The following is a 26,855-nucleotide window of genomic DNA, read 5'->3' on the forward strand; positions in this document are numbered from 1 at the left end:
CTTAGAACATTCATGTGCCTGATGCTGGAGTGGGGGTGGTAATTAGGAATGTTCTGAAGAGACGGAAAGATTAAGAAAGTGTGCAGCACAGCCAGGGCCATGGGGGTACAGCCTGTGGTCCCCAGGGCCCCACACTCAGAAGGGCCTCAGACTTAATTTAATGGTTTTCTGTTGCCATCTTGAAATTCTCAATAAATTTGAACAAGAAGACTCACATTTTCATTTTCATTTCGCACTGGGACCCACAAGTTATGTAGTTAGTCCTGGTGTTCAGACGTAGTTTTTACCACTCAAATACTGAGGCTGGGCATGGTGGCATGCACCTGTAATTCCAGCACTTTGGGAGGCTGAGGAGGGAGGACTGCTTGAGCTCAGGAGTTCAAAACCAGCCTAGGCAATATGGCGAAACCCTGTCTCTACCAAAAATAAAAAATTAGCTAGGTGTTGTGGTGCATACTTGTGGTCCCAGCTACTTGAGAGACTGAGGCGGAAGAATAATTTGAACCTGGAAGGTGGAAGTTGCAATGAGCTAAGATTGTGCCACTGTACTTCAGCCTGGGGAACAGAGAAAGACCCATCTCAAAAAAACAAAACAAACATTCAAAGATTGGATTGCACTTCAAGCTAACCCATTACTTTCGGAGAAATTTCTCTAAATTTCTTTGTTCCACTCCTCCCATTCCACTTCCTTTTACCAAATCACAACCAGATCTGGTAGAGTCAGTTACTGGAATTTTCCTGCAGACCATATAAGGTAGACTTCCCAGCCATGGCACCAGGCCATAGGCTTACTTGCCATGTAGTGGTAGAATGTGAATACTTTAGGGATGATAGAAAAGAGAAAAGAGAGATGGAGGCATATTAGTTAAGAGAGAGTGGCCCACACTCTTTACAGCTCTGGGAAGAAGACTGGCTGCCATGAACCAGCCTGGAAAATAGATACATTAAAGTAAAACTAGCATGATTCACAGAAGGAGGCCTCTGCGGGTAGGGCCACTGTATATTGCTGTTTGGTTTATTCACACACAAAGATCCTCAGGAAAGGGAATAGAGCAGGAGGGGGAGGCAGCAAGTCACACATCCTCACAAAGGGCTGCCTCAGTGCTGTACTGATAAATGTTTGTATCTGTAATGAACCTGTGGTTGCAATTGGTGATTAAGTACAGTTCCAACGCTACCTGACATTTTGCTCTACGTTAACAAGTAAGAGGAAAGTGCAATACCAGAGATGTATGTTGGTTGAATCTTCACTCATTTCTCAATGACCTGAGTAACTTTGCCGAACAGTTTTCAAATGCTGGAAGAATATTCCCTTATTTTATTTTACTACTCACAATGTAATGGCTATAGCCACCACACACTTGTAAATTTAATCTGCGTTATTAACATTTTCTACATTTCTTTCTTAAAGCTAGACAATCAAAATAATAAATCCAGCCCTGATGTATAGCCTTTGCCCATTTCTGTGGTGTAAACACGCCCATCATGGCCAACTTCATGATGTGATACCAAAATAACTCCACCGAATGCAGAGCTGGGAAGAGATGTGCAGCAGGACATCATCATATAGTGTTTCTACCATAGAGATGGAATAGATGAAAGTAACCTCAAAAGTATAAATAACAGCACATGGTAGCAAAATAAGTAGAGAATGATACATTTTGCGTATTATCTTTGTTTTTAATACAATTTATTTAATTGTATGTTTATTCAATTTTATTTTTAATAATGTTTGTGTTTAACGACTTGGCACTCAAAATTCATGAAAATTTGACCCCTGATTCTCATGAGGCAGTATGGACTGCACCAGCATACCACTGTGGCATCCAGCTTTCAAGAGTGCTGCCTTTTCCTAAGTCCTCCTCTTGCTAGGCACATTGTTTTTCAGTTTGCCTTTAAGTGCTCTTTGGGCTGTGGCTGGCTGTGCCTGATGGTAAGTATATAAGGGAACAAGAAGTTGCTAAAAGTCTTGGTGAAGGGCTTTCCAGAAGTGGCCTAGTGGACAACCCAGACTACAAACAGCTGGGAGTCATGGAGAGATCTTGGAGGGGGGAATGGTGCTAACAGAAGTGGGACAGGGGAGGCCTAGCAACTCAGAGAACACCCCCAGGTGAGTGAGCCAAAAAAGCATCACTTGAAAGCCTACCCAAGATCTAGTCGGCTTGCAAAGACAGCAGAACAGGCAGTGAGCAGGACAAAAGTCCTTCCCTGGGAAAGCCTAGGAGCAGAGGTCACTGTGTCCAGGTCCCAGACTCTTCCTCTGCCAGATGGCAACTCTGAGACAGAGCCTTTAGTGAGCATTATTTAATAAAATTATTTAAATTATTGGCTCAAACAAGATCTTAAAATGGTAAGCCAAAACATCTATTTTTCCCTCACTAACCAGCAAGTGGGGGATCATGAGGAAGACTAGATTTGTAGAGACCAAGTAAAGAAATTAGATTTTCTCTCACCTCTCAGCTATAGTATGATTTGCCAACCTGGTTTATTCAAATACATCTGCAAAGAGATGCAACAGGGGTTTCATAGGTGTGACTCTTTCCTATTCAGGTTTCACCAGGAAACTAACAACACGGAAAATGAAACCAAATGAAAATTAAGAAAATGCAAATGTGTAATCATTAGGTTTGCACAACATCAGTTGCTTGATCCAAGCAAACAAGCTCAGCCACACATTAGCTTGGGCCTCCTTCCAGTTCCATGAGGCCTGCCTCCACTTCCTTGACTGACCAGGGGAATTCCCTCCAGAACTTTCTTTGGCAGTCCCAGAAAAGTTCTCTGGCCTCTCAATTCTCTTTACTGAAGAAACTGGAACTGGAGTTTATTCACTCTAATTAATGTAAGACCATCACTGTAGTCAGGATGGAAACCAGGACATGACTGGGAATCACATAGAGAGGAAACAACCAACGCTTCCAGCCCTTCATTTTCACAATCCCCAGAGGCAAAGATCAGGACGACAAATTCGGTTTGGACTTGGGTTGTTTGCATATGGTGAAATAGCCTGTGAACAGGAGGGGAGCCGCTGGAGGAGGGTAACCTGTATCAAGGGCTTTCTGGAGGAGCTGATTTATTTCCTTGTTCTTCTTACGCAGCAGGGTGTAGTGTCCAACAGCAGAAGGTGCATCAGAGGCTAAGAAAGTGTCCAAGGCAAAGGGCCAGAAGCACCTGCCAGGTGACCCTAAAGAAGTTTAAGTGATTAGATCTTACACCTCCTGTATCTCACCCTGTGCTATTTAACTTTCTCTGCTCTTAGGTTTATTTACTTCTGTTAGTTCCAATAGCTTCAGGAGGGCATCTTGTTGACTGCAGAATTCCCACATCTCAGTACCTGGCCTTCTCCTCAATTTCAGAAGCTAGGATGATCCTCTCGCTTTGATCTTTGCACAAGTCCTAACATCTGCCAAGAATATTCTCCTCCCACCTCTTTACAGAACTGGCTCATTCTTGACATTCAGGACTCAACTCAAATGCCAGCTCCTCAGAGTAACCTTCCCAGATTCCCTCTCTCCACACCACCTTCTGCGTATTTTCCTGCTCTACTACCTTTACTCATCACATTCTGAAATTGCCGTTTCTTTCCTTGTTGGCTTATTTGTTTTCTGCACACCTCATGAGAATGTAAGCTCTTTGAAACCAGGGACCTTGTCTGTCTTGTTCACAGATGTGTCCTTGGATCTAGAAAAGTGCCCAGCACATAGTCTATGTGTAACAAATATTTGATGAATAAATGAATGATATATATGTTGAACCTGTCAAAAAAAAAAAAAAAAAAAGGAGCTAAGAGAGCCACGGAGTCACAGAAGACTTCATATTTAAATTTTTAATGTTCTCCCAAGTGGGGTGACACATCCCATCACAGAGATATAGTGACAGGATTGAACGAGGGTTTTCATCAGGCAGGCAGGTTAAACTTGGGCCTATTTCCACACTACACCACATCTTCTATAGAGCAGCATTAATTTGCAATTAAAAAACAAAATCCAGCAATTATTATGGAAACAGAACATTTATACAGTATTGTTTATCCTGGTTGTTGGGGCACGTCCATTACTTGTACACTAAGCATGAGAGAGTTATTTATATCCTACTGCTCAAGGTCATCACCAAGGTCGGATTACAAAAGTTCAAAAAAGTGCAACCTCAGGCACAGTGGGTTAAAAGCATTAAACATTAGTGTTTTAAAAATATACCATAAGATTGGTAAGCTGATTCTAGAAGTTCTTTGTTAAAACTCTGGAAGCCTGAAAAAATGCAGTCCCTCCCCTCTTACCCTTGGAGAGACTCTCAATGAAAAGGTAAGTGCTTAAGGATCTGGGCTACATATGTTTTATCTCTGTATCACCCCCAGAGTCTGTCACAGGGTAGGTACCTTGTATACACTCAGAAAAGTGATCGAAAACTTGATTATAGCCAGGATATTCAGCTACCAGCTCAACCTCTTTCCAGGCCCTGGTGGCTCAGGCCCCAACATAGGATAATCCTTGTCAACTGTTTTTTCTTAAATCTTCATGTCCAATCCATCAGCCTATTCTCTTGAAGCTACAATCAAATATAGCTTGACAGCACCTGCTCCTAGTCTAAGTCATCACTTCTTGCCTGGACAACTGCAACCACCTTCTGACCAGCCTCTCTGCTTTTGATCTTAAATCCATACATTCCATTCTCCACATTGCAGCCAAAATGAACTTTTGAAAATATAAGCCAGGTAATGTTATTCCTCAACTTGATCTCTCCAATGGCTTCCATCAGGTTTAGAGTAAAACCCAAACTCCTTACCAGAGCCTACGTAGCCCTCTATAATCTGACCCTGCTCACCTTATTGCAGCTGGAACCACTAGGTCCCAAGCTCAGACGTTCCAGGACAGGTTCCTCAAACACCCAAAATTCATTCTAGCCACAGAGTCTTTGCAAGTGCTGCTTTTTCTGCCTGGAACAGTGCCCTTGGCTCCCACCCTCTAATCTTCGCATTGATTTATACTTTTTCATAGTGCAGGGATCAGTTCAAATGTCTTTTCAGAGAGGCCTTACCTGACCATCTAAAAGGCTTAATACTATCCAGAAAAAAAAAATTTTCCTTGTTTATTGTTTGTTTTTCCCACTAGAATGTCAGCTTCATAAATGTAGAAACCTTGTCTTTCTTATTCCCTGATGTATCCTCCATTACCTAGAATAGTGTCCAGCACATCAGTGTTTAAAACATATTTTTAGTGAATGATTACTGAAGTGAATATTAAGCAACGTGAAAATGTTCAGTGAAGGAATGAAAGAAGATGGGATCCTGTCAGATAAAGCGCTTTAGGCAGAAGCTTCTAAGATTCTGTATTTGTGTCTCTCCCACAGCACCTAGTAACCTGATTTCTTTCCCTTATCTGTTGCACACATATAAACACATAGTTCTGTCTGCCCTACCTCATACTCAGTTGCTTATGGATCTGTTCCCCTGACTGAGAGATGTTTTGGGACCCGTCTACTCCTCTGCAATTAGCTCAGGGCCTGGCACTGAGAAGTCCCTCAACAAATAACTCTTGTTATGGATGGACTTTCATTTCCTTCCAGAATTCCAAAAGCATTGCTGAACTTCATATTGGAGAAAATACTCTCCCTGCAACCTAAGGCCAAACCCAAGTCAAATCTCAATGTGCAGGAATAGTCAAATCCAAAACAATTCAAGCAAAAAAGCCCCATAACATTATTGGATTAGAATCCATAAAAACTAAATATCTATGAGACCATACTAACATACAAAAGTAAATGAGTAAGTAAATACATGGGGGAGATGGAACAGCTCTTTCTTACAGTAGAATTATAAATAATAAATGTAAAATTACACCTAAAACCAGTCAGCAAACTTGACTGAAGATTGGGGAAAGGATTTCCAAGTTAATAAATGGTACTGGGAGAACTGGCTAGCCACATGCAGACAACAGAAACTGGACCTCTTCCTTACACCTTATACAAAAATTAACTCAAGATGGATTAAAGACTTAAATGTAAAACCCAAAACTATAAAAACTCTAGAAGAAAATCTAGGCAATACCATTCAGGACATCGGCACAGGCAAAGATTTCATGATGAAAACAACAAAAGCAACTGCAACAAAAGCAAAAATAGACAAACAGTATCTAATTAAACTAAAGAGCTTCTGTACAGCAAAAGAAACTACCATCAGAGTGAACAGGCAACCTACAGAATGGGAGAAAAATTTTGCAATCTAGCCATCTGACAAAGTCTAATATCCAGAGTCTACAAGGAACTTAAACAAATTTACAAGAAAAAAAACAAACAACCTCATTAAAAGTGGGCAAAGGACATAAACAGACACTTCTCAAAAGAAAATATTCATGTGACCAGCAAACATGAAAAAAAAGTTCAATAGCACTGATCATTACAGAATGCAAATCAAAACCACATTGAGATGCCATTTCACACCAGTCGGCATAGCAATTATTAAAAAGTCAAGAAACAATAGATGCTAATGAGGTTGCAGAGAAAAAGGGGCGCTTTTACACTGTTGGTGAGAGTGTAAATTAGTTCAACCATTGTAGAAGACAGTATGGTAATTCCTCAAAGATCTAGAGGCAGAAATACCATTTGACCCAGCAATCCCATTACGGGGTATATACCCAAAGGACTATAAATCACTTACATTAAAGTACATGCACATGTATGCTCATTGCAGCACTGTTCACAATAGCAAAGACATGGAATCAACCTAAATGCCCATCAATGATAGACTGGATAAAGAAAATACGGTACATACCCACCATGGAATACTATGCAGCCATGACAAGGAATGAGATCATGTCTTTTGCAGGGACATGGGTGGAGGTGGAAGCTGTTATCCTCAGCAAACTAACACAGGATCAGAAAAACAAACACTGCATGTTCTCACTTAAAGTGGAAGCTGAAGGATGAGAACAAATGGTAGGAGGGGAACAATACACAATGGGACCTGAAGAGGGAAGTGGTAGGGAGAGAAAAGCGTCAGGAAGAATAGCTAATGGATGCTGGGCTTAATTCCTAGGTGATGGATTGATCTGTTCAGCAAACCACCATGGTACATGTTTACCTATGTAACAAACCTGCACATGTACCCTGGAACTTAAAATACTAGTTTGATGCAAAAGTAATTGTAGTTTCTTGTCATTACTTTTACACAAACCTCATAAAAATTGAAGAAAAAATAAATACATGTAAAATTATCTCCTTACACAATACTTAGTAGTTACTAAGAGAAAAATAGTAACTTACAGTGAACAAATTTGGCAGATATCACCTTCACTTGACAAGTAGTCAAGATTCAATTCATCATTAATAAGACATTTTATCATATGTCACATGGCCACAACATCACTTTTATGGTATTTGGCCCCAAAATGCATACCATTGATCTAATCATGAGAAACAGTAGATAAACTCGAATTGAATGAACTATGAAATAACTGACTGATATCCTTTAAAAGTATCAAGGTTTTAAAAGACAAAAAAAAAAAAAAAAAATTGAGGAATTACCACAGATTAGAGGATACCTAGGAGAGTTCATGACAAAATAAAGAGTGGGATCCTGGATCAGATCCAATGAAGGACATTAGTGGGAAAACTGGCAAAATGTGGGTAAGGTCTATAGGTTACACGATAGTAATGTTAATTTCCTGGCTTGATAATTGAACTATGATTATGTAAGATGGTAAACAGGCAAAACTGGGTGAAAGGTATATAGGAACCCTTTGCCGTGTTTTTGTGTATCTAAAATAAAATTGGGCCAGGCACGTTGGCTCACGCCTGTAATTCCAGCACTTTGGGAGGCCGAAGTGGACGGATCACTTGAGGTCAGGAGTTCGAGATCAACCTGGCCAACATGGTGAAATCCCCTCTCTACTAAAAATACAACAATTAGCTGGGTGTGGCAGCGGGCACTGTAATCCCAGCCACTCAGGAGGCTAAGGCAGGAGAATTGCTGGAACCCAGGAGGTGGAGGCTGCAGGGCGCAGATATCGCACCATTGCACTCCAGCCTCCGCGACAGAGCGAGACTGTCTCAAAACAAACAAACAAACAAACAAACATACATACATCAGTTAGAATCAAAAGTTAAAAACGCTTCAAGAATATACAATTCAAATGAGGTCATCGTTCCAAATATACTCCATAACTCAGGCGAAGGCTTGAGTGTGCTTGAGTGCGCCTCTTTTCGCATATGTACGACGCGCAAGCCTTACCGGGAGGCTCCGCGAGAGGGCTGAGCGAAGCGACGGCGTTTGGACCCGGGGGCTGACCGTAGCGCGGAGCCGGAAGCTGGGGCTCGTAGGCGGCTCCGAGGTTTGGAGGAAGCGGGGTAGGTTGCGGGCAGCTGTCTGTCCGGCTCCTTTTGACAGCCCCTGTGCGAACGGCTGCCACCATGTCTTCAGTGAGCCCCATCCAGATCCCCAGCCGCCTTCCGCTGCTGCTCACCCACGAGGGCGTCCTGCTGCCCGGCTCCACCATGCGTACCAGCGTGGACTCGGCCCGCAACCTGCAGCTGGTGCGGAGCCGCTTGCTGAAGGGCACGTCGCTGCAGAGCACCATCCTGGGCGTCATCCCCAACACGCCTGACCCTGCCAGCGACGCGCAGGACCTGCCGCCGCTGCACAGGTAGGCCGGGCAGCCCCCGCGGCCTCTTGCGGGCACCCGGGCCCAGTCCGCGGCCGGCTTTGAGCGCTAGGTTCGGTTCGGGGCGGACTTCGCCGCTCGGTTACGCCTCCCAGGCAGAATGGAGATGACAGAGACCCTCCCCATGACCGTGAATGAGATCGTTCCTGAAGTAGTGCCTGGTGAAACTATGCAGTTTCCTTGCCGCTGTGGATAATTTAATTTGAATCCCCGCCCCCCATTCCCCCACAGATCCCGCAATTCCTCGCCCTCGGTCTTCTGCCTCCTAGACCAGTGCTCTGAACTTTAGACCTTTTCTTTCTCTCCGGTGATCTCTGCCTTCACTTTCCTTCGCTTTCCACATTCCTCCCCACTGCCCTTTCTTCCCATCCGCTTCCGCTTTTCTCTCACCCATCGTTTTTGTCCTCTGAGACATTCTCTGCTCCATAAGTTTTAACTTTTTCCTGTTTCATCCTAATCTGCACTATTTGTGCGTGTCTTTCTTCTATACTCCCTGCCACCTTTTTCTTCTCCCCTAATACTTCTGTTTCCCTTTGTTAATGGCCTTTCCTGCTCACATTTTCTCTGGTCCCCCTTTCTGGAGCTTTCCTAGCTTCTCACCTCTGCTCCTTCACTCATAACATTTCTTAGGCCCCAGGCTTACTATTACATTCTCCAGTACTGCCACCCTATTGGTGTAACTTTGGGTGACACCTCGGTTTCTTTTAGTCTGTAGTTTAGAAACTGGCAGCATCCATCTCTTAGGCGCGTTATGAAGAATACGTTGAATAATGTGTTCTTTGCACCATGCTTGTTAAATGACTGTGTGGTCCAATAGTTTGTAGTGCATGCGGCTCGTCAGATTGAGATGCCAGAGTGGCCAATTGTCCTGGTTTGCTGGGATTGTCTGTTTTAGCATTGAAAGTCCTATGTTTCAGCCCCTCTGTCTCAGGGAAACTAGGAGTTTGGTCACCCTAAATGTGCTAAGTGTACAATACACACCAGATTTTGAAAAAACTTTTTGAATAGTAAATTTTGTTGGAATTTACTAAATTAGTAAATTTAGTTGGAATGGTAATATTTTGAGTACTTGGGTTAAATAAATTATTAAGATTTCTGCTGTTTTTATAATGTGGCCACCAAAATTTTACATGTGGCTCATATTATATTTTTGTTGGACAGTGCTGGTAAAATAATACGCTCTCAACAAATAATCTTCAAACTCATCTCCCAAGCACCTACCTTCTATCTTTAACTCTACTGGAGGTGTTGTGTTTTCATTTTAGAGCTTCTCCTTCCCTGGCAGTTATCTCTTACTTTTAAATTAGTGGTTCCTGACTCTGAGTGGATTTCCAGAGGGTTAGACATGCCTTATTCTTCTTCAAAATCTTGTGACTATGTACATTTTTTTTAACGAGAATCCTTTGCTTTCTTCAGATTTTCCAAGGAGACTGGTACCTCCCCCAACAGCCCCATTCCCCCCATTCCCCTCCCCACCATAAAAAAAAAGCCAAACAAAGCAGCAAAGACCGACAAACCTTCCACAACAGTTCAGTATTTGTTTATATAGTAAAAGCCTTGCCTTCCACAAGCATGGAAAATATCTTGGCTCCCATTATACCTGCTTTAGTTATCGCCTGGGTGGAATTGGTCACATTTCAAGTTTAAGTACTCTAATAAATTGTGTTGGATTTTAGTTTCCCAACATATGACCCTACTCCTTAAACCTCTGCTTACTTTTCCCATGATTTTTTGCCTTCTGTGCCGGGAACTTAGTTCGCTGGGGCTACAGGTGTGCACCACTAACACTCAACTAATTTTTAAATTTTTTGTAGAGATGGGGTCATGCTACGTTGCCTAGGCTGGTCTCAAACTCCTGGACTTCTGCTTTGGCCTCTGGAGTAGCTGGGTCTATAGGCAAGCCCCACCACACCCTGCAGGTTTTTTATTTCTTTTATGAAAATCCCTCCAGAACAACAATCCTCAATTCTCCTGGTTGGCAGTAATCACTAATAATCAGATACTTCTAATCTGATCCTTAATGTTCATATCATTGCCTTTGTTTTAAATGAGTAGCATTGTTAAAATTTAGTCATTTAAATTAGAAAGCATACACTGAAAAACTCTTCATAGAATTCCAGCATTATATGAACCCATTAGACCATCTAGTTATCCTAGAAATATTGTTTGCTACATTAAAAGCCTGTGTGAAAAGATTGTACCATATTCCTTGGTAATAGTTTCCAATGCCTTTTTTTCTCTAATATGGCCTTTAAAATGCTCTACTTAAAAAAAAAAAACTTTAATAATACAAATACTGAGTTACCCATAGCATTAGTCTGTTTCCATGCACAGATCTGTCCTTCCCCAGTTACCTGCTTCTCCGTATGGTAGCCCAGAGACAAGGTGAGGGTCTCTGTTCCTGTCTCTTGTTTCCTTTAAACCATCCAGGTGACACTGGCCACAACCTTCAAGGAGCAACAGAAGTAATTTGCTCCCAGCGTTCTTTGCCGCACAGAGTGGCAGGGTCAGATGGTGACTTACCTCTGCTACTTCCTTGGTAGTTTTGAGTAGTACAGTCTCTTTCTTTACATTAGTGTGCAGACATGTTGCCTGCGGGAGCCTTTTTAAAGGAGAAGCTTTGGACTTGGCCTGCAGTATAGAACTTGGCTGGCGTGCTGACCCAGGGCACCCTGCGTTCTTCTGCTTAGTTGAACTGCATTTTTAGTGCCTCCTGAGTGACCCATTGTTTTCTTAGTGAAAAGGGGTAATAATTTAGCACTATCTGTACAATATCTTTTCAAGCATTTCAAGATGGTCATCCAGTCTTCTTCCAAATTTACACACTTCAAGGTACATGGCTTCATTTCATCATAGTGCTGACTTCTCAGTCCGCCTCTTTGTTGGCTTGCTTCTTATCAGTAAGACTCCAGCTAAGTTTCATCGGTGTTTGTCTAACAATTAATGCCTTATGTATAACAGGTACACAGTTTCATAAGTTGGATCAATTCTTTGTCCATACATTGTTTCTATTTTTATTCTTAGAATTCTTAGGCATTCAAGAAATACTACCTGATAATAGCAAAATTTTAAAATTTAATCTATTAGATTTTCCTAAATCTTCATTCGCTCTTCTTAAGGAAGGTCTGTGATACACAAGTGGAATTTCTTCTATTTAGAAATGAAGTTTTAAGAAAGAGTGAGAAGCTGGATACATTGGCTTATACCTGTAATCTCAGCACTTTGGAAGGTTGAGGCAGGAAGATCGCTTGAAGTCAGGAGTTCAAGACAGCCTGGGCAACATAGGGAGACCCGTCTCTACCAAAAAAAAAAATTAGCCAGGCATGGTAGCACATACCTGTAATGCCATCTTTTGGGGGTGCTGAGGTGGGAGGATTGCCTGAGCCAGAGAAGTCTAGGCTGCAGTGAACTGTGATTATGCCACTGCATTCCAGCCTAGGTAGCAGAGTAAGACCCTGTTTCCAAAAAAAAAAAAAAAAAAAAAAAAAAAGTAGAGATGTGGTCTCCCTATGTTGACCAGATTGGTGTCAGACTCATGGGCTCAAGTGATCCTCCTGTCTCAGCCTGTCAAAATGTTAGAATTACAGGCATGAGCCACCGTGCCTGGCCTTTGTTTATAATTCTTATAGGTACAGGTGGTACCTATTGTCCATTGTGTTGGACAAAAAAGTAAAATTTGTCTTAAAATATAATTAAGGAACTCTTTATTATCTTTTAAGTGTACAATTTAAATTTATTTCTATTAAATTTTCTTTTAACCATGTATAACTAAGTTCTGTTTTTATTTTTTTGAGACAGGGTCTCACCCTGTCACCCACGCTGGTACAGTGGTGCCATCTTGGCTCACTGCATCCTCTGCCTCCCAGGTTCAGGTGATCCTCCCACCTCAGCCTCCAGAGTGGCTGGGACTACGGGCATGTGCCACCATGCCCAGCTAATTTTTTTTTTGGTAGAAACGGGGGGTTGCCATGCTCCCCAAGCTGGTTTTGAACTCCTGAACTCAAGCAATTCACTTGCCTTGGCCTCCAAAAGTGCTGGGATTACAGGCGTGAGCCCCAATGCCATATTCTACCTTTTTGAATCTCATTTACTCACTTGTGATAAGGAAATAGTACTACCTTCTTTGTGTGGTGAAAGGAGGTATAAAATGAAGTGTGCATATGAAAGCCTTTTGAAACTGTAAATCATTCTAAACCTATATCCCAGTGGTATGATTATTCCCCAAATGGGTAGTTTTAAATGTAGATTTTCACAAAAGGGGATTAAAGAGGGAGTGGGGAGGCCCCATATTATTCCAACGTGGGCTGAACGGGGCTAGCATCATTGCAGGAAGGTCTTGGAAGAATAAAAATTCCAAGAAAAATCCAGGGCTTTAAGTAAAAAAATGTTTAAAGAGTGGCTGGGTCTGCTGGCACGTGCCTGTAGTCAAAGCTACTCATGATGCTGAGATGGGAGGATAAATTGAGCCCAAGTGATTGAAGCTGCAGTGAATTATGATCACACCACTGCACTCCAGCGTGGGTGACAGAGGAAGATACTGTGTCTGTAGGGGAAAAAAAAAGAAAATAGAATGCTGGGCATATCGGCCGGAATTAGATATTTACATAATATCCTCATCTTGGAAAACCGCTTTTTCCAGTAGTGCTGTTTTTAGATTTTCCCACTACTGCAGTTGATGGTTCTTAAACGTCTTTGGAACTCTTATATTATTTAGTTAGTTTTCAAATTACACAAATTATAACCATTGTAGTCAGATGTCATTTGGATTAAAACAGTATTTTACAAACTGTGAGGGTAGATTCAAGTTAGGAGTTTTGAAACATCTTTGAACAATAGCATAATAATTAGAGGATAGAATTACCAAGGTACTACCTAAAAGAAGGACACCACATATTGGGATGTATAAATTTGGATCTGTTGCAAAATTAAAATGCTGCCTTTTGATCATACCTAATAATATACATATAGTAGAAAAGCCAGAATGTTTAGAAAAATGACTGACTTGATACACAACTTTTTGTAAATGATGATTTGATATACAACCTTTTGTATGGTATACAATCTTTTGTGTATCATAGAAGAAAAGTATTAGTTGAATATTTTATTTACCTATTTTATATATAAAACCTAGAGCCCAATATACAATAGATTCTTTTTCACTATGTTTTTTACCCAAAATGCCTTTTACCAGGTTCTCTGTTTCTAGGCATCTATAATTTCACAGATCCTGTTTTTCTTTAAAAGGGATATATTCTAGGCTGGGCACAGTGGCTCGGGCCTGTAATCCTAGCACTTTGGGAGGCTGAAATTGGAGGCCAGGAGTTTGAGATCAGCCTGGTCAACATAATGAGACCCATCTCTGTTTAAGGCCAGGAGTTTGAGATCAGCCTGGTCAACATAATGAGACCCATCTCTGTTAAAAAAAAAAAAAAAGTAAAAGAAAAGAAAAAAGATTTCTTTTAAAGGAATAATATACTCTAGTCAACTATAAGTGATTTTAAGTAAAAAGCAGTTAAGACATTTAAAACCTCTGTACATTTTGTAGGCATATACTAGTTCAATTTAAACTCTTCAGTCAGGAACAATCCTTTTACAGCAAAAACATTGTATTTGCTTTACAAGAAAACCCCTTTTGGCTGGGTGTGGTGGCTCACACCTGTAATCCCAGCACTTTAGGAGGCTGAGGCAGCTGGATCACCTGAGGTCAGGAGTTCGAGACCAGCCTGGCCAACATGGTGAAACACCCTCTCTATGAAAAATGCAAAAATTAGCCAGGCATGGTGCTGCTTGCTTGTAACCCCAACTACTCGGGAGGCTGAAGCCCAAGAATCCCTTGAATCCGGGAGGCGGAGATTGCAGTAAGTGGAGATCACAATGGTGTGATCTGCCCACCTTGGCCTCCCAGCATGCTCGATTACAGGCGTGAGCCACTGGGGTGTTTTGTTTGTTTCTTTTGGGATGGAGTCTCACTCTGTTGCCCAGCCTGGGCAGATCATGAGGTTAAGAGATCGGGACCATCCTGGCCAACGTGGTGAAACCTTGTCTCTACAAAAAATACAAACAATTAGCTGGGTGTGGTGGCACAGGCCTGTAGTCCCAGCTACTCGGGAGGCTGAAGCAGGAGAATCGCTTGAACCCAGGAGGCAGAGGTTGCAGTGAGCCAAGATCCCGCCACTGCACTCCAGCCCGGTGACAGAGCAAGTCTCTGTCTCAAAAAACAAAACAAAATGAAACCAAAAAAATCTATTTTTAGCATCACCTTTTAGCAGTGACTTAGCTCAATTAATTGTGTCTCCTGATCTGGAGGTTTGGATTTGTCTCATCTCTCTGGTGTCTCCTTGGTTTCTACTTTGTAAACCCTTTAGGCTGGGGATCCAGTTTCTTGTCTGTGGATGTTTTATATACAAACAGGACTGTGAGCTCTTTCAGCATTGAGCAAATGTTGATGAATATCATCTGCAATGAGTTATGGTTTAAGTTGTTCTCTAATCAGTTTAGATGTGACTCACTTTCTCAGGCAATCTGAGTGGGCTTTCAGGAAGTGGGAAATATAACCTACTATTGAATAAAAGGAGCCACAACACAAATAAATCAAAATAATAGCTAATTGCCAAATCATTTCAAGTTTTTTATGTATGTGATTTTTTTTCTCTCACCAATTGATCTTCTCAGTTGTTTGGCTTAAGTTACTATTTAAATCAGTTTTTATTGTAAACATGATAATGATTGAAAGGTAAGAAAGGATGGACGTGGTTCAAAATAAGCCGAGTGGCAGAAAGAAGCCAAAGGCTGTGTGTAATTCATGGAATGAATAATTTATAAGGAAGTAATCAAGAATTCACTGTGTTTAGAAGTAAGCAAGTTCACTCACATATTCACATACTGTATTGTATGATTTATTATCTTTGACATAAGTGTTCTTCCATTACCTCTTTCCCAGGGTGTTGAGAGTTCTAGTCTTTCTGGTTTCTTTTCTGGAATTACCGCTTTTCCTATGGCTGAAGAGAGAAAATACAATTTATTTTGGGATCTGGAAGTATCTTCTGAATGCTGGTTTTTATATTTTATATAACTGGCTTAGTTTGGATGAGGCTTCCTTTCTGTGAATTAAGTTTATATGTGACTTGATCAGAGTTCTATATGCCGATGAGGAGCTGAGACTTAAATAAAGCTTTTTCACCTGTTACGTGAAGTGATTACCACTTAGAACTAAGTTGAGACCTTTTGAGATGTGGGTCTTTAGCTTTCCTCAGTCTGTGTCAGTGTGGACTATAATACTTAGCTCTCACACTTAGAAATTCAGTGTTAAGGGCATATATATATATATGTAAGTTCTCAGATTGTGATGGCAGTTTGTGATAAGGTGGGTATGTAGAAGTTTCATAGATTGATTATGTAAGAAAACTGACTTGATGTTAGTAGCATAACTGGTGTTGGAACAGAGATTTCTTAGATTGGTTTATGCTATTTATATTTAAATCTATTCAAATTGATAATATTTATCCTGGTGTAAGATTGCCTTATTCTTAGTTGGCAACATAATTTAAGCTGTATAATTGTCAACTACTTTTCTCTTACATTTTTATGCCTGAATAATCCAAATGTTTACAAATTCCTACCTAATTTTTTAAAAGAGGTGCCAATTCTAGTGAGATGGTTTGTTTTGCCCTATAGCTGAGGGTAGTGACAGAAGAGACCACATACTGGATGCTAAGTTAAATCAAGAAATAATTTATTTACACTTCAGATGTTCTTTGCTTAATATGTATTTAACAGAAAAGCCAACACTTTTTGAAGTGAGTTTCTGTTTACCATATTGAATATTTGTAATACGATGTTCTGTGTGTTTTTCAGGATCGGGACAGCTGCACTGGCGGTTCAGGTTGTCGGCAGTAACTGGCCCAAGCCCCACTATACTCTGTTGATTACCGGCCTATGCCGTTTCCAGATTGTACAGGTCTTAAAAGAGAAGCCATATCCCATTGCTGAAGTGGAGCAGTTGGACCGACTTGAGGAGTTTCCCAACACCTGTAAAATGAGGGAGGAGCTAGGAGAACTCTCGGAGCAGTTTTACAAATATGCAGTACAAGTACGTTGCTTTTATTTTTTCTTAAAACCCCTTTTTCTTTGGTTCCTTTGCTATCCTAAGATACGATGAATCTGTTGGATGGTGAAGTTTTAGGACAGTATACATTTAAATGATTTAGTAACATCATTTATTAATTTCAATCTATTCTTGTCTGGGTTGTATACCTAAATCATTCCAGGACATATTGGCCTACCCTTTCTAAAGTTTTTCCAAATGTATTTCTATAGTTTTCCTTACAACTTCTACTGTCTCTAAACTAGATAATTATTAAATCTAAATATTTAAAACTAAAAAATAAAATACTGCACAAAAGCTATTTGTCACTAAAATATCTAGGCACCATTTATATAAGTTATAATACATCACTTCAAAAGTCAAGGTCACACTATGTCTAGCAGTAACTATGGTAGATCAAGGCTGTGGTGGACTGATTTCAAGTATGGTTAAAACCTGGTTTAGCTAGAATGCTGGGGAGGGAAGCACATTTTAGTTATGTATTAAATATTTGACTCCTTAATTCTAGTTTTTTTGGTTAACTCTAGGTAGAACAGAAAACTCCTCTTCCCACCCCATTTTGTTTCAAACCCCAATGAAATATATTATAAAATTTTAAAATATAGTATTCTACTTTTCTTTCTTTTTTTTGAGACGGAGTTTCGCTCTTGTTACCCAGGCTGGAGTGCAATGGCGCTATCTTGGCTCACCACAACCTCCGCCTCCTGGGTTCAGGCAATTCTCCTGCCTCAGCCTCCTGAGTAGCTGGGATTACAGGCACGTGCCGCCATGCCCAGCTAATTTTTTGTATTTTTAGTAGAGACGAAGTTTCACCATGTTGACCAGGATGATCTCAATCTCTTGACCTGGTGATCCACCTGTCTCGGCCTCCCAAAGTCGTCTACTTTTCTATTGATGAAATCCAGTGACTATAACTAGAGATCTATGAGGATCAGATAATGTCTAAAAGTCTCAATTATAAATATTACTGATCATTAAAATATGTGTAGGGCAAGTGTTCATAGCCTGTTGTACTTGTATCTGATGTGGCATTTGAAGAGCCATACTTACATTGTAATGATTAGTAATAGAAGAATAGAAAATTAGGGGGCTAGGTGCGTGATACATGCCTGTAATCTCAGCACTTTGGGAGGCTGAGATGAGCAGATTGCTAGGGCACAGGTCTTTGAGATCAGCCTGGGCAACATGGTGAGATCCCGCCTCTACAAAATAGTGCATCACTGCACTCCAGCCTGGGCAACAGAGCGAGACCCTGACTCAAAAAAAAAAATAGAAAAATAGAAAATCTGGATCTGTAACTTCTGTAGGGGCTGAAAGAAAGGACTTTGAGGAAAGAAACTTCAGTTTGAAAATTAGAATAAGTGAATATACTGCTTAGGAATAAAGGAGATGGAGGGAAATAGAATGTCTTTTTCTTTTTGGCAGTGATGTTCCCTGGGTCTTTGTGCCTCTGTTGGACGTAGCTTCATAGCCTCTTTCACTTTGTGTTTACTTCTTTGCACTTTGAATCGAGATAAGTTTTTTAAACTTGTAAAGATTTTGCAGTGACATTAAAGGAATTTTTAGAGAGAAATAGATCACCATACATCTGACTATCATCATGCGTCAAATTTCATTTTTGTTTGTCTTCTGGGCTCAGTCCATATTCAATTATATGTTTTGTTTTCGTATCGATATCTAATGTTCATATGAAGTACTTTTAGAAATTTCATTGAGTTAATGTATACTAATTTTATCATTTCTCTTTTTAGACATTAAGATTATTTCCAATTAATTATTCTCTTTCATCCCCTTCTACATCTATCTACTTCTACAGCCCTCTTCAATTGACTTATTCAGTAACCTCCTGTCTCCCAGTTCTTCTGTCTTGAACCTTTCCTGTTCCCTGAGCCTTTCTAAAAGAAGTTTGGGGCATCCCTTTCCCTTGAGTAAAAGACTTTAATGGCGGCCAGGCGCGGTGGCTCACGCCTATAATCCCAGCACTTTGGGAGGCTGAGGCGGGTGGATCACGAGGTCAAGAGATCGAGACCATCCTGGTCAACATGGTGAAACCCCGTCTCTACTAAAAATACAAAAAATTAGCTGGGCATGGTGGCGCATGTCTGTAATCCCAGCTACTCAGGAGGCTGAGGCAGGAGAATTGCCTGAACCCAGGAGGCGGAGGTTGCTGTGAGCCGAGATAGCGCCATTGCACTCCAACCTGGGTAACAGGAGCGAAACTCCGTCTCGGGAAAAAAATAAAAAAGACTTTAATGGCTATAGGATAAACACCAAATTTCTTAGTATGACTTTAAAACAAGTTAAAACTGTAACTTGTTTTGGGCCTATCTGCCTTGCCTCAACTCTAGTTATCACCTCATTGACACCCTAATTCTAACTCTACTGAATGTAAAAGAGCTTCACATTGAGTTATTTCATGTCTCTATAATTCTGCCTTCCATTCTCTGCTAGGAGTGCTCTCCCGTCTCGGAATTTTTTTGTTTTTGTTTTTTGAGACCCAGCCTTGCGGTGTCGCCCAGGCTGGAATGCAGTGACGCAGTCTCGGCCCGCTGCAACCTCCACCTCCCGGGTTTAAGCGGTTCTCTTGCCTCAGGTTCCTGAGTAGCTTGGATTACAGGCACGCACCACCAAGCCTGGCTAATTTTTTGTGTCTTTAGTAGAGACAGTGTTTCATCATGTTGGCCAGGCTGGTCTCAAACTCAAGACCTCACGATCTGCCCTCCTCCATCTCCCAAAGTGCTGGGATTACAGGTGTGACCCACCGTGCCCAGCCTCCATCTCTGAATTTTAAAACTGAATCTATGCTTTCCCAATGCCTGTAGGCTGTTAGCTTCCTTTCTGTGCCTTCACAGTTCATCATACATATCATTTAACATAATGCTTATCACATTGTATTGAAATGTATCTTACAGGTATTTTTTCTTTACCAAACTCGAATTCATTTTTCTCCTTTAGCCATCCTATGCTGAGCAGTGTATTGGGTCTGGCAAATAGTTTGTACTCAGTAAGTGTTTGGAAAATGACTTTTAACTGTTTTGTTTCCATAGGGTGAATTCCTAGTAGCAAGAGTATTCAGATTTCATTATCTGTTTTTTCCACCTGAACAGCTTCATCTTAATTACACTTTAATTCCCTTGATTCTAGGCTGGTTAGATCAGGCTAGATTCTAGCCTGGCTTGATTCTAGGCTGGTTAGATTCTAGGCTGGTTAGTATAGGTTCCAAAATTACAGTGTTGTTGGAGAGATTTGATTATTATTAGCACATGAAATCTTATTTGAATTGACTAAATGAGGATTTAATATATCATTTGTGAATTAGTGTGAACTAAGTTTTGCTGTGTTAACTACTCTGAAATCTCAGTCACGTAACATGAGTGTCTTTCTTGCTCATGCTTCATGCCTGAGACTAGTGGGGGTCGTATCTGCCTATTAGAGTCACTTGGACCCAGGTGGATTGGAGAGTCATCTCAAGACATGCTTCCCTTATCTCTGAGGCAGGAAAAGAAAATGGGGCACATCTGTCATTGGCTTGTAATGCTTCTGCCCCGAAGGAACTGCCACTTCCACTGTGTTTCATGGGTCAATTTAATACTCATAAACACACGTATTAATATATTCAAAGTAAGTTAGAAAGATCAGTGCCCAGAAGGAAAGGGGAGTTTGTCAGTAGCACTAATGACTACCACAGTTACTGAAAGTGTGCCCTGGGCTTAATCTATCTTAACTCCCAGGTATACCCTGGCAGTTGTTTTTCTAAAAGTCATTCATAGTCAGTGCTCAGATTCTAGTTAGTCCAAATTGATACGGTTTGGCTCTGTCCTCACCCAAATCTCACCTTGAATTGTAATAATTCCCATGTGTCAAGGGAGGGGCCAGATGTAGATAATTGAATCATGGGGGTGGTTTCACCCATACTGTTCTTGTGGTAGTGAATAAGTCTCAGTAGATCTGATGGTTATATAAATGGTGGTTCCTCTGCACATGCTGTCTTGCCTGCCTCCATGTAAGATGGGCCTTTGCTTCTCCTTTTCCTTCCTCCATGATTATGAGGTCTCCTCAGCCATGTAGAACTGTGAGTCGATTAAACCTCTTTTATAAATTACCCAGTCTTCGGTATGTCTTTATTAGTAGTGTGAAAACAGACTAACACACAAATGTTATACTAAATATTAATATTTCAGCTTCTGATTGGCCGTGATAATAGTGTCAACTATGCTAAATTTCTAATAATACACATATTTCTAATAATGTACATCTACTAATTATATTGTGATTATGTAAGAATATTCTTGTTCTTAAGAACAAGGGTCCTTAATCTGTCATGGGATTAGAGATTTAAAGAAAGCATAAGGATCTCGATTCTGCAGCTTAACCTCAAATGTTCAGTAATTATAATGTATGAGTGAAGAGAGAAAGCAAATGTGGCAAAATGCTAACAATTGGTGAATCTGGGAGAAGGATATACAGGAGTTATTGTATGCTTCTTGCAACTTTTTTGTATATTTGAATTTTTTTCAATAGAAAGTTAAAAATCATGGCAGAAATTTACAAAACCTTTTTTAAACATTAGTATTAACTACTTTAGAGCTAATATTGCTTTTCATTCTGATTGACATTTTGAAAGTATTTTTCTTTTCCTCTGAGGTCTGTAAAATACCTGGGCTATATTAATCAGTGGTCTTTCAAAAACAAAGACGGAGGCCCAAACATTAAACCTAGTTGGAAATCTGATTTTTAAAAATTCACAAATAATGCCAGATTTCATTTAAAAGACTTTTTTCCCCCCTTCTAGTTGGTTGAAATGTTGGATATGTCTGTCCCTGCAGTTGCTAAATTGAGACGTCTTTTAGATAGTCTTCCAAGGGAAGCTTTACCAGACATCTTGACATCAATTATCCGAACAAGCAACAAAGAGAAACTCCAGGTACAGTGTTCCCTTCTTGAACGATAGGTTGCTTTGTCACTTTTTATTGAGATCTAGATAGTGAGTAATTAAGTTTTGACCTTCCAGAAAAAGATACTGGAGACTCAGGTAGTTGAAATGCTTTTACATTTAAATTGACTTTCAAATGCGATTGTTTTATATTTTTGTTTACACGAGCAGCTCTTTTATTTGCATAATCAGTACTAGTAGTCAATTTACCCAAAAAGTTACAGAATCATAAAAAGGTAAATATTTAGCTGGGCTCAGTAGCTCACACCTGTAATCCCAGCATTTTGGGAGGCTGAGACATGTGGATCACTTGAGATCAGGAGTTCGAGACTAGCCTGGCCAATATGGTGAAATCCCATCTCTACTAAAGTACAAAATTTAGCTGAGCGTGGTGGCACGTGCCTATCATCCCAGCTACTTGGGAGGCTGAAGCAGGAGAATCACTTGAACCCAGGAGGTGGAGGCTGCAGTAAGCCAAGATCATGCCACTGCACTCCAGCCTGGGCAACAGAAACTCTCTCAAAAAAGAAAAGATAAATATTGAATTTAACTTAAATATATAGACATTCTTTGATTCACTATTTTTAAATGTGGAGCCATGGCCCTTCCCTTGTGTGTGGGCATGCTTTCTTAGAATCTTCGCCATGTTTCTTATATAAATCACACCTATGATGCATGACTTATTATTTTAAATTTCTATTTATTTAAAATGAAATGACTTTTAAAGATACTTGCTAAGTAATCCAAGTATAGAATCCTGGATGACTTAATACCCAAGCTCTAATACTTTTTTCTTGCACACTTATTTTTAAGATACTTTTAAAGCAGTCTTTTTTATTGAATCATCCTAGAACATTTGTTTGTTTTCATTGAAACAGCTCTTTCGTGTGTTATCAGTTTATTTAATACTTCAATCCAACCTTTATAGTAGCAAACACAGCTAAAACAATCAGGTTGGTTGTATACAGGAATTCAGTTAAAACGGTGGGAGAAGAGTTACAGGACTGCCAGAGAGCCCCCTGGCTGTGGGCGGCAGCGGTGTGTTTTATTGCGGGAACGGAGAGTGCCCGGTGCTCCTACAAATCACTAGTGATAATTTGTTTAGTGCTTCTGTTCTCTTGAACTGTGTCTGTTTTTTTTTTTTTTTTTTTTTTAATCTTAAAAACATACAACTTCATTTTAAAATGAAAAATCAGGCCGGGCGCGGTGGCTCACGCCTGTAATTCCAGCACTTTGGGAGGCCGAGGCGGGTGGGTCACGAGGTCAAAAGATCGAGACCATCCTGGTCAACCTGGTGAAACCCCGTCTCTACTAAAAATGCAAAAAATTAGCTGGGCATGGTGGCACGTGCCTGTAATCCCAGCTACTCGGGAGGCTGAGGCAGGAGAATTGCCTGGACCCAGGAGGCAGAGGTTGCAGTGAGCCAAGATCGCGCCATTGCACTCCAGCCTGGGTAACAAGAGTGAAACTCCGTCTCTAAATAAATAAATAAATAAATAAAATGAAAAACCAAATCCTGTTTTTTTCTTTCTCTTTTAAGAATTCTGATATTCGTCTCAAACAACCTTGCTGATTAATATAGTTCATTTGGTTGTTTTAGCCATAGTGTAGTGTGAATACTGATAAGAATTTTTTTTTTTAACTTGGCAATTTAAGCCATGGCTCTGACTGCCTGTTTTTGGATTGTGTGTTTCTAAGAGAGATCCTATTAATTGACTCACATTTCCTTAGATTTTAGATGCTGTGAGCCTGGAGGAGAGGTTCAAGATGACTATACCACTGCTTGTCAGACAAATTGAAGGACTAAAATTGCTTCAGAAAACCAGAAAACCCAAGCAAGATGATGATAAGAGGGTAAATATTTATTTGAATCCATTTCAGGCTTGGAAAAAAAAATAAGGAGAATTTAAAAAGAAACAAAAAAAAAGGTTTGTTGTCACCTAACTAGAGTTACTGATAACATTTAGGTGTTTCCTTCTCATCCTTTTCCTTGTCTGGATTTTTTTATAAAGCATGTAAGCATTTTTCCCATTTTGTTTTGGTTATCATCCCAAAGGATAATTTACTGAGCCATTTCCCTTTTTGTGTTGTTTCCAATGTTTTGCATATTGTAAACACTAACAAATAACTATGATGGGTGTCTTTGAGTATAACAGTTTTTTACTGCATGTAGTATTAAGAAAGTAATGCAAGATTGTTTCCTCAAAGGACTATATGTTGTGCCAAAATTTGGCTGTTTTCAGCTCATAAAAAGTTTCCATTTTCCTTTAGTCAAATTTTGATCTTTTCTTGTTTTCTAACCTTAAGCCCTGTGGCCTCTAGTGGCTTGATAAATATTCACTTTCCTTTCATTTTAACTTCAGTTGATTTTTTAAAAAGTATTTAATTGGCTGGGCATGGTGGCTCACGCCTGTAATCTTAGCACTTTGGGAAGCAGAGACGGGTGGATCATGAAGTTAGGAGATCAAGACCATCCTGGCTAACACAGTGAAACCCCGTCTCTACTAAATTACAAAAAAAAATTTGCAGGTATGATGGTGCATACCTGTAGTCCCAGCTACTTGGGAGGCTGAGGCAGGGGAATCCCTTGAACCCGGGAGGCCGAGATCAGGTCACTGCACTCCAGCCTGGTGACGAAGTGAGACTCCGTCTCAAAAAAAAGAAAGTAATTATTTAACCCATATGTTATTTATTTTGAAGACAGCAGTTGTATTTTTCCCTCAGATAGCTTTTTGTTTGACTCCACACCACTATTAAATAATCCTTCCCATCCCCATTATCATCCATTACATTTATATGTATGATGGGATCTGTTTGACATCTACCTTGATCTGTTGATTTTACTATTTTTATATTTGGACAGAGTTAAAATTAGGAAGTTATATTTGATGTGGACAGGATGTAAAAATGGCAGTTCTCTGAAGGCTGTTGGGGATGCAGAACTCTGACTTAAATGAAGTGTTGAGAATTATGTTAGCAATTTGATGTTCATCAGCACAGAAGTGTTTTGTCATCAAAGAGGATACATTGTAGAGAAAGCAGAGCAGACGGCAGGAACTCCTCAGTGGGACTAGAGAAGGGGCAGTAAAGTAGGCCGAGGAGAGAGATAGGAGTAGTGGTCATCATGCTGGGCATTTAGTACTCCAGGACACCATGCTGTTTGAAAACATGCAGAAAGCTGGATTATTTCTGGCTTGAGATCAGATCAGGGACTCAATTACTCATTTTGTGCAGAAAGACAAATCCAGTGGGAGTTGCAGAAAACTGCAACTTACTCTCAATAAAGGTTGCCATCACTTAAAATGAAAGTTGTTCACAAGTGCTCCAGAAAATGATCAAACAAAAGGCAGTTATTTACAAAGTAAGAATCAGAGGATGGTATTTGGAGTTAGCCTAAAACTGTCTCCTTTTCATTCCCCTTAGAGTTGAAAAGCACTGTTTTAGCAGTCGAGGGAAAAAATGCATAAAAAAGTGCTTTTGTCTTAACAGTGAAATTACTGATATGCTTATAAAAATCTCACTTTAAAAAATATATAATGTGTTCAATTTTTTATTCTTTATATTTTGTCTGCTAATGACTTATATAAGAAGAAAAGCATATATTAATACTTACGTTTTTATAAAATTAAATTTTTATTTACTGCTTTGTGTTTTGAACATTTTTATATTTGAATGTATTAAATAGATAAATTTTCCAGGTTAAAAAATAAGTTCTGGGCTTAGTGTGGTGGCTCACATCTACAATCCCAGCACTTTGGGAGGCCAAGGAAGGAGAATCGCTTGAGGCCAGGTGTTCAAGACCAGTGAGACATCTGTACAAAAAAAATTTTAAAAATTAGCCAGCATGCTGGTATATGTCTGTAGTCCCAGCTACTTGGGAAGCTGAGGTGGAAGGATTGTTTGAGCCAGGGAGGTTGAGGCTGAAGTGAGCAGTATTTGTGCCATTGCACTTCAGGCTGGGTGACAAAGCTTGACCCTGTCTCAAAAAGTAAAATGTTCTGGAGGCTTTTAAATTTAATGCTAGCATATTATTTTGCTCCAGTAAAGGTTGCTTATTCGTGAATTTCAGGGAGCACATAAGGTAGTTTTAACATATGATAGATCATAGAGGAGAACACAAAGGTCATTTAACTTTGCACAGGATATGTTTTTTAGATTTGAAAGAACAATTTTGGCAGGATGGGAACAGATGCCAAGGGCTCACTGAAGTAATTGATGAGGTAGTGGATGTGGTAGTTATAGCCACTTGTTAGAGAAGCAGAACCTCTCAAGAAGGGAAATAAATACTGTGGTAGTTAACTGGAAGGAACTAGAGGTAAGAAAAATTATTTTAAAAGCAGGAAAGCTTTGAAGACAAAATAGAGCTAGTGCTAGAAAGGTTGAACATGCTAGGAAGAAATTTTGTAACGTAGGAGAGAGAATGGAATTTTTTTCATTCACCAGATGATAAGAAGTAATACATATCAAGAAAATAGTGGCTGCAATAGTAGCTCAAAGAAAGATAGTTCCTAGATGTTTTAATTATTTCCAGTATCCAGTGCCTTGAAATTTGTTTTCTCATGCAAATATTATGATAAGCTTATACCAAAGAATCATGTCTACCTTACGTTGGTCTACTTTTGCAATTCTGCTGCCTCTATATATACAACTGCTTTTTGATTATTATTCTGAAGTTCACTTCCTAAACATATAGACTATAGTCATAAAAATGTTTATTCAGCACCAGTCATAATTTTATGTGTACCTGGGTACTTCATTTCCAATTTATTTTGACATATGGTTTACTCTTCTGCTTTCTACGTTAGGTTATAGCAATACGCCCTATTAGGAGAATTACACATATCCCAGGTACTTTAGAAGATGAAGATGAAGATGAAGATAATGATGATATTGTCATGCTAGAGAAAAAAATACGAACATCTAGTATGCCAGAGCAGGCCCATAAAGTCTGTGTCAAAGAGATAAAGAGGTAAATTATAAAAGGCATTTGTTCATTATTGTTTTAATTTTGCTTATTAATGTTGAAAATTGTTGCTCATGGAAACTTGATTCTGCACTTTGGATCACAAAATGAAAGCTGAATCATTTGTTTTATATTCTCTGATCTTTCTCCTTTGTCTTATGCTTAGCATATTTATAGACAGCCCTACTCATTTGATCTTTTCAT

General features: G+C 39.9%; 2 protein-coding genes across 6 annotated transcripts in view; one reads left to right on the forward strand and one right to left on the reverse strand.

Moving 5' to 3' along the window:
- The window catches only part of ABCC11 (ATP binding cassette subfamily C member 11), a 74,727-nt gene extending 65,905 nt beyond the window's left edge, over positions 1–8,822 (reverse strand). The window contains exon 1 of the mRNA XM_017966830.4: positions 8,222–8,822. The gene's annotated coding sequence lies outside the window, so the exon portion shown is untranslated. The remainder of the gene's footprint in view (positions 1–8,221) is intronic.
- LONP2 (lon peptidase 2, peroxisomal) overlaps positions 8,313–26,855 on the forward strand; it is a 141,045-nt gene continuing 122,502 nt past the window's right edge. For 3 of the 5 annotated variants that reach the window (XM_035281945.3, XM_008985826.5, XM_008985827.5), the window contains exons 1-5: positions 8,313–8,633; positions 16,506–16,740; positions 21,548–21,679; positions 23,420–23,542; positions 26,494–26,657. In XM_035281945.3, coding sequence (XP_035137836.1) covers positions 8,401–8,633; positions 16,506–16,740; positions 21,548–21,679; positions 23,420–23,542; positions 26,494–26,657 — 887 coding nt within the window. In that variant the 5' untranslated portion in view covers positions 8,313–8,400. The remainder of the gene's footprint in view (positions 8,634–16,505; positions 16,741–21,547; positions 21,680–23,419; positions 23,543–26,493; positions 26,658–26,855) is intronic. The other 2 variants (XM_008985828.4, XM_008985829.5) reach the window with 1 other exon arrangement.

The sequence above is a fragment of the Callithrix jacchus genome, chromosome 20 (genome assembly GCF_049354715.1).
Source record: "Callithrix jacchus isolate 240 chromosome 20, calJac240_pri, whole genome shotgun sequence".
Taxonomy (NCBI): Eukaryota; Metazoa; Chordata; class Mammalia; order Primates; family Cebidae; genus Callithrix; species Callithrix jacchus.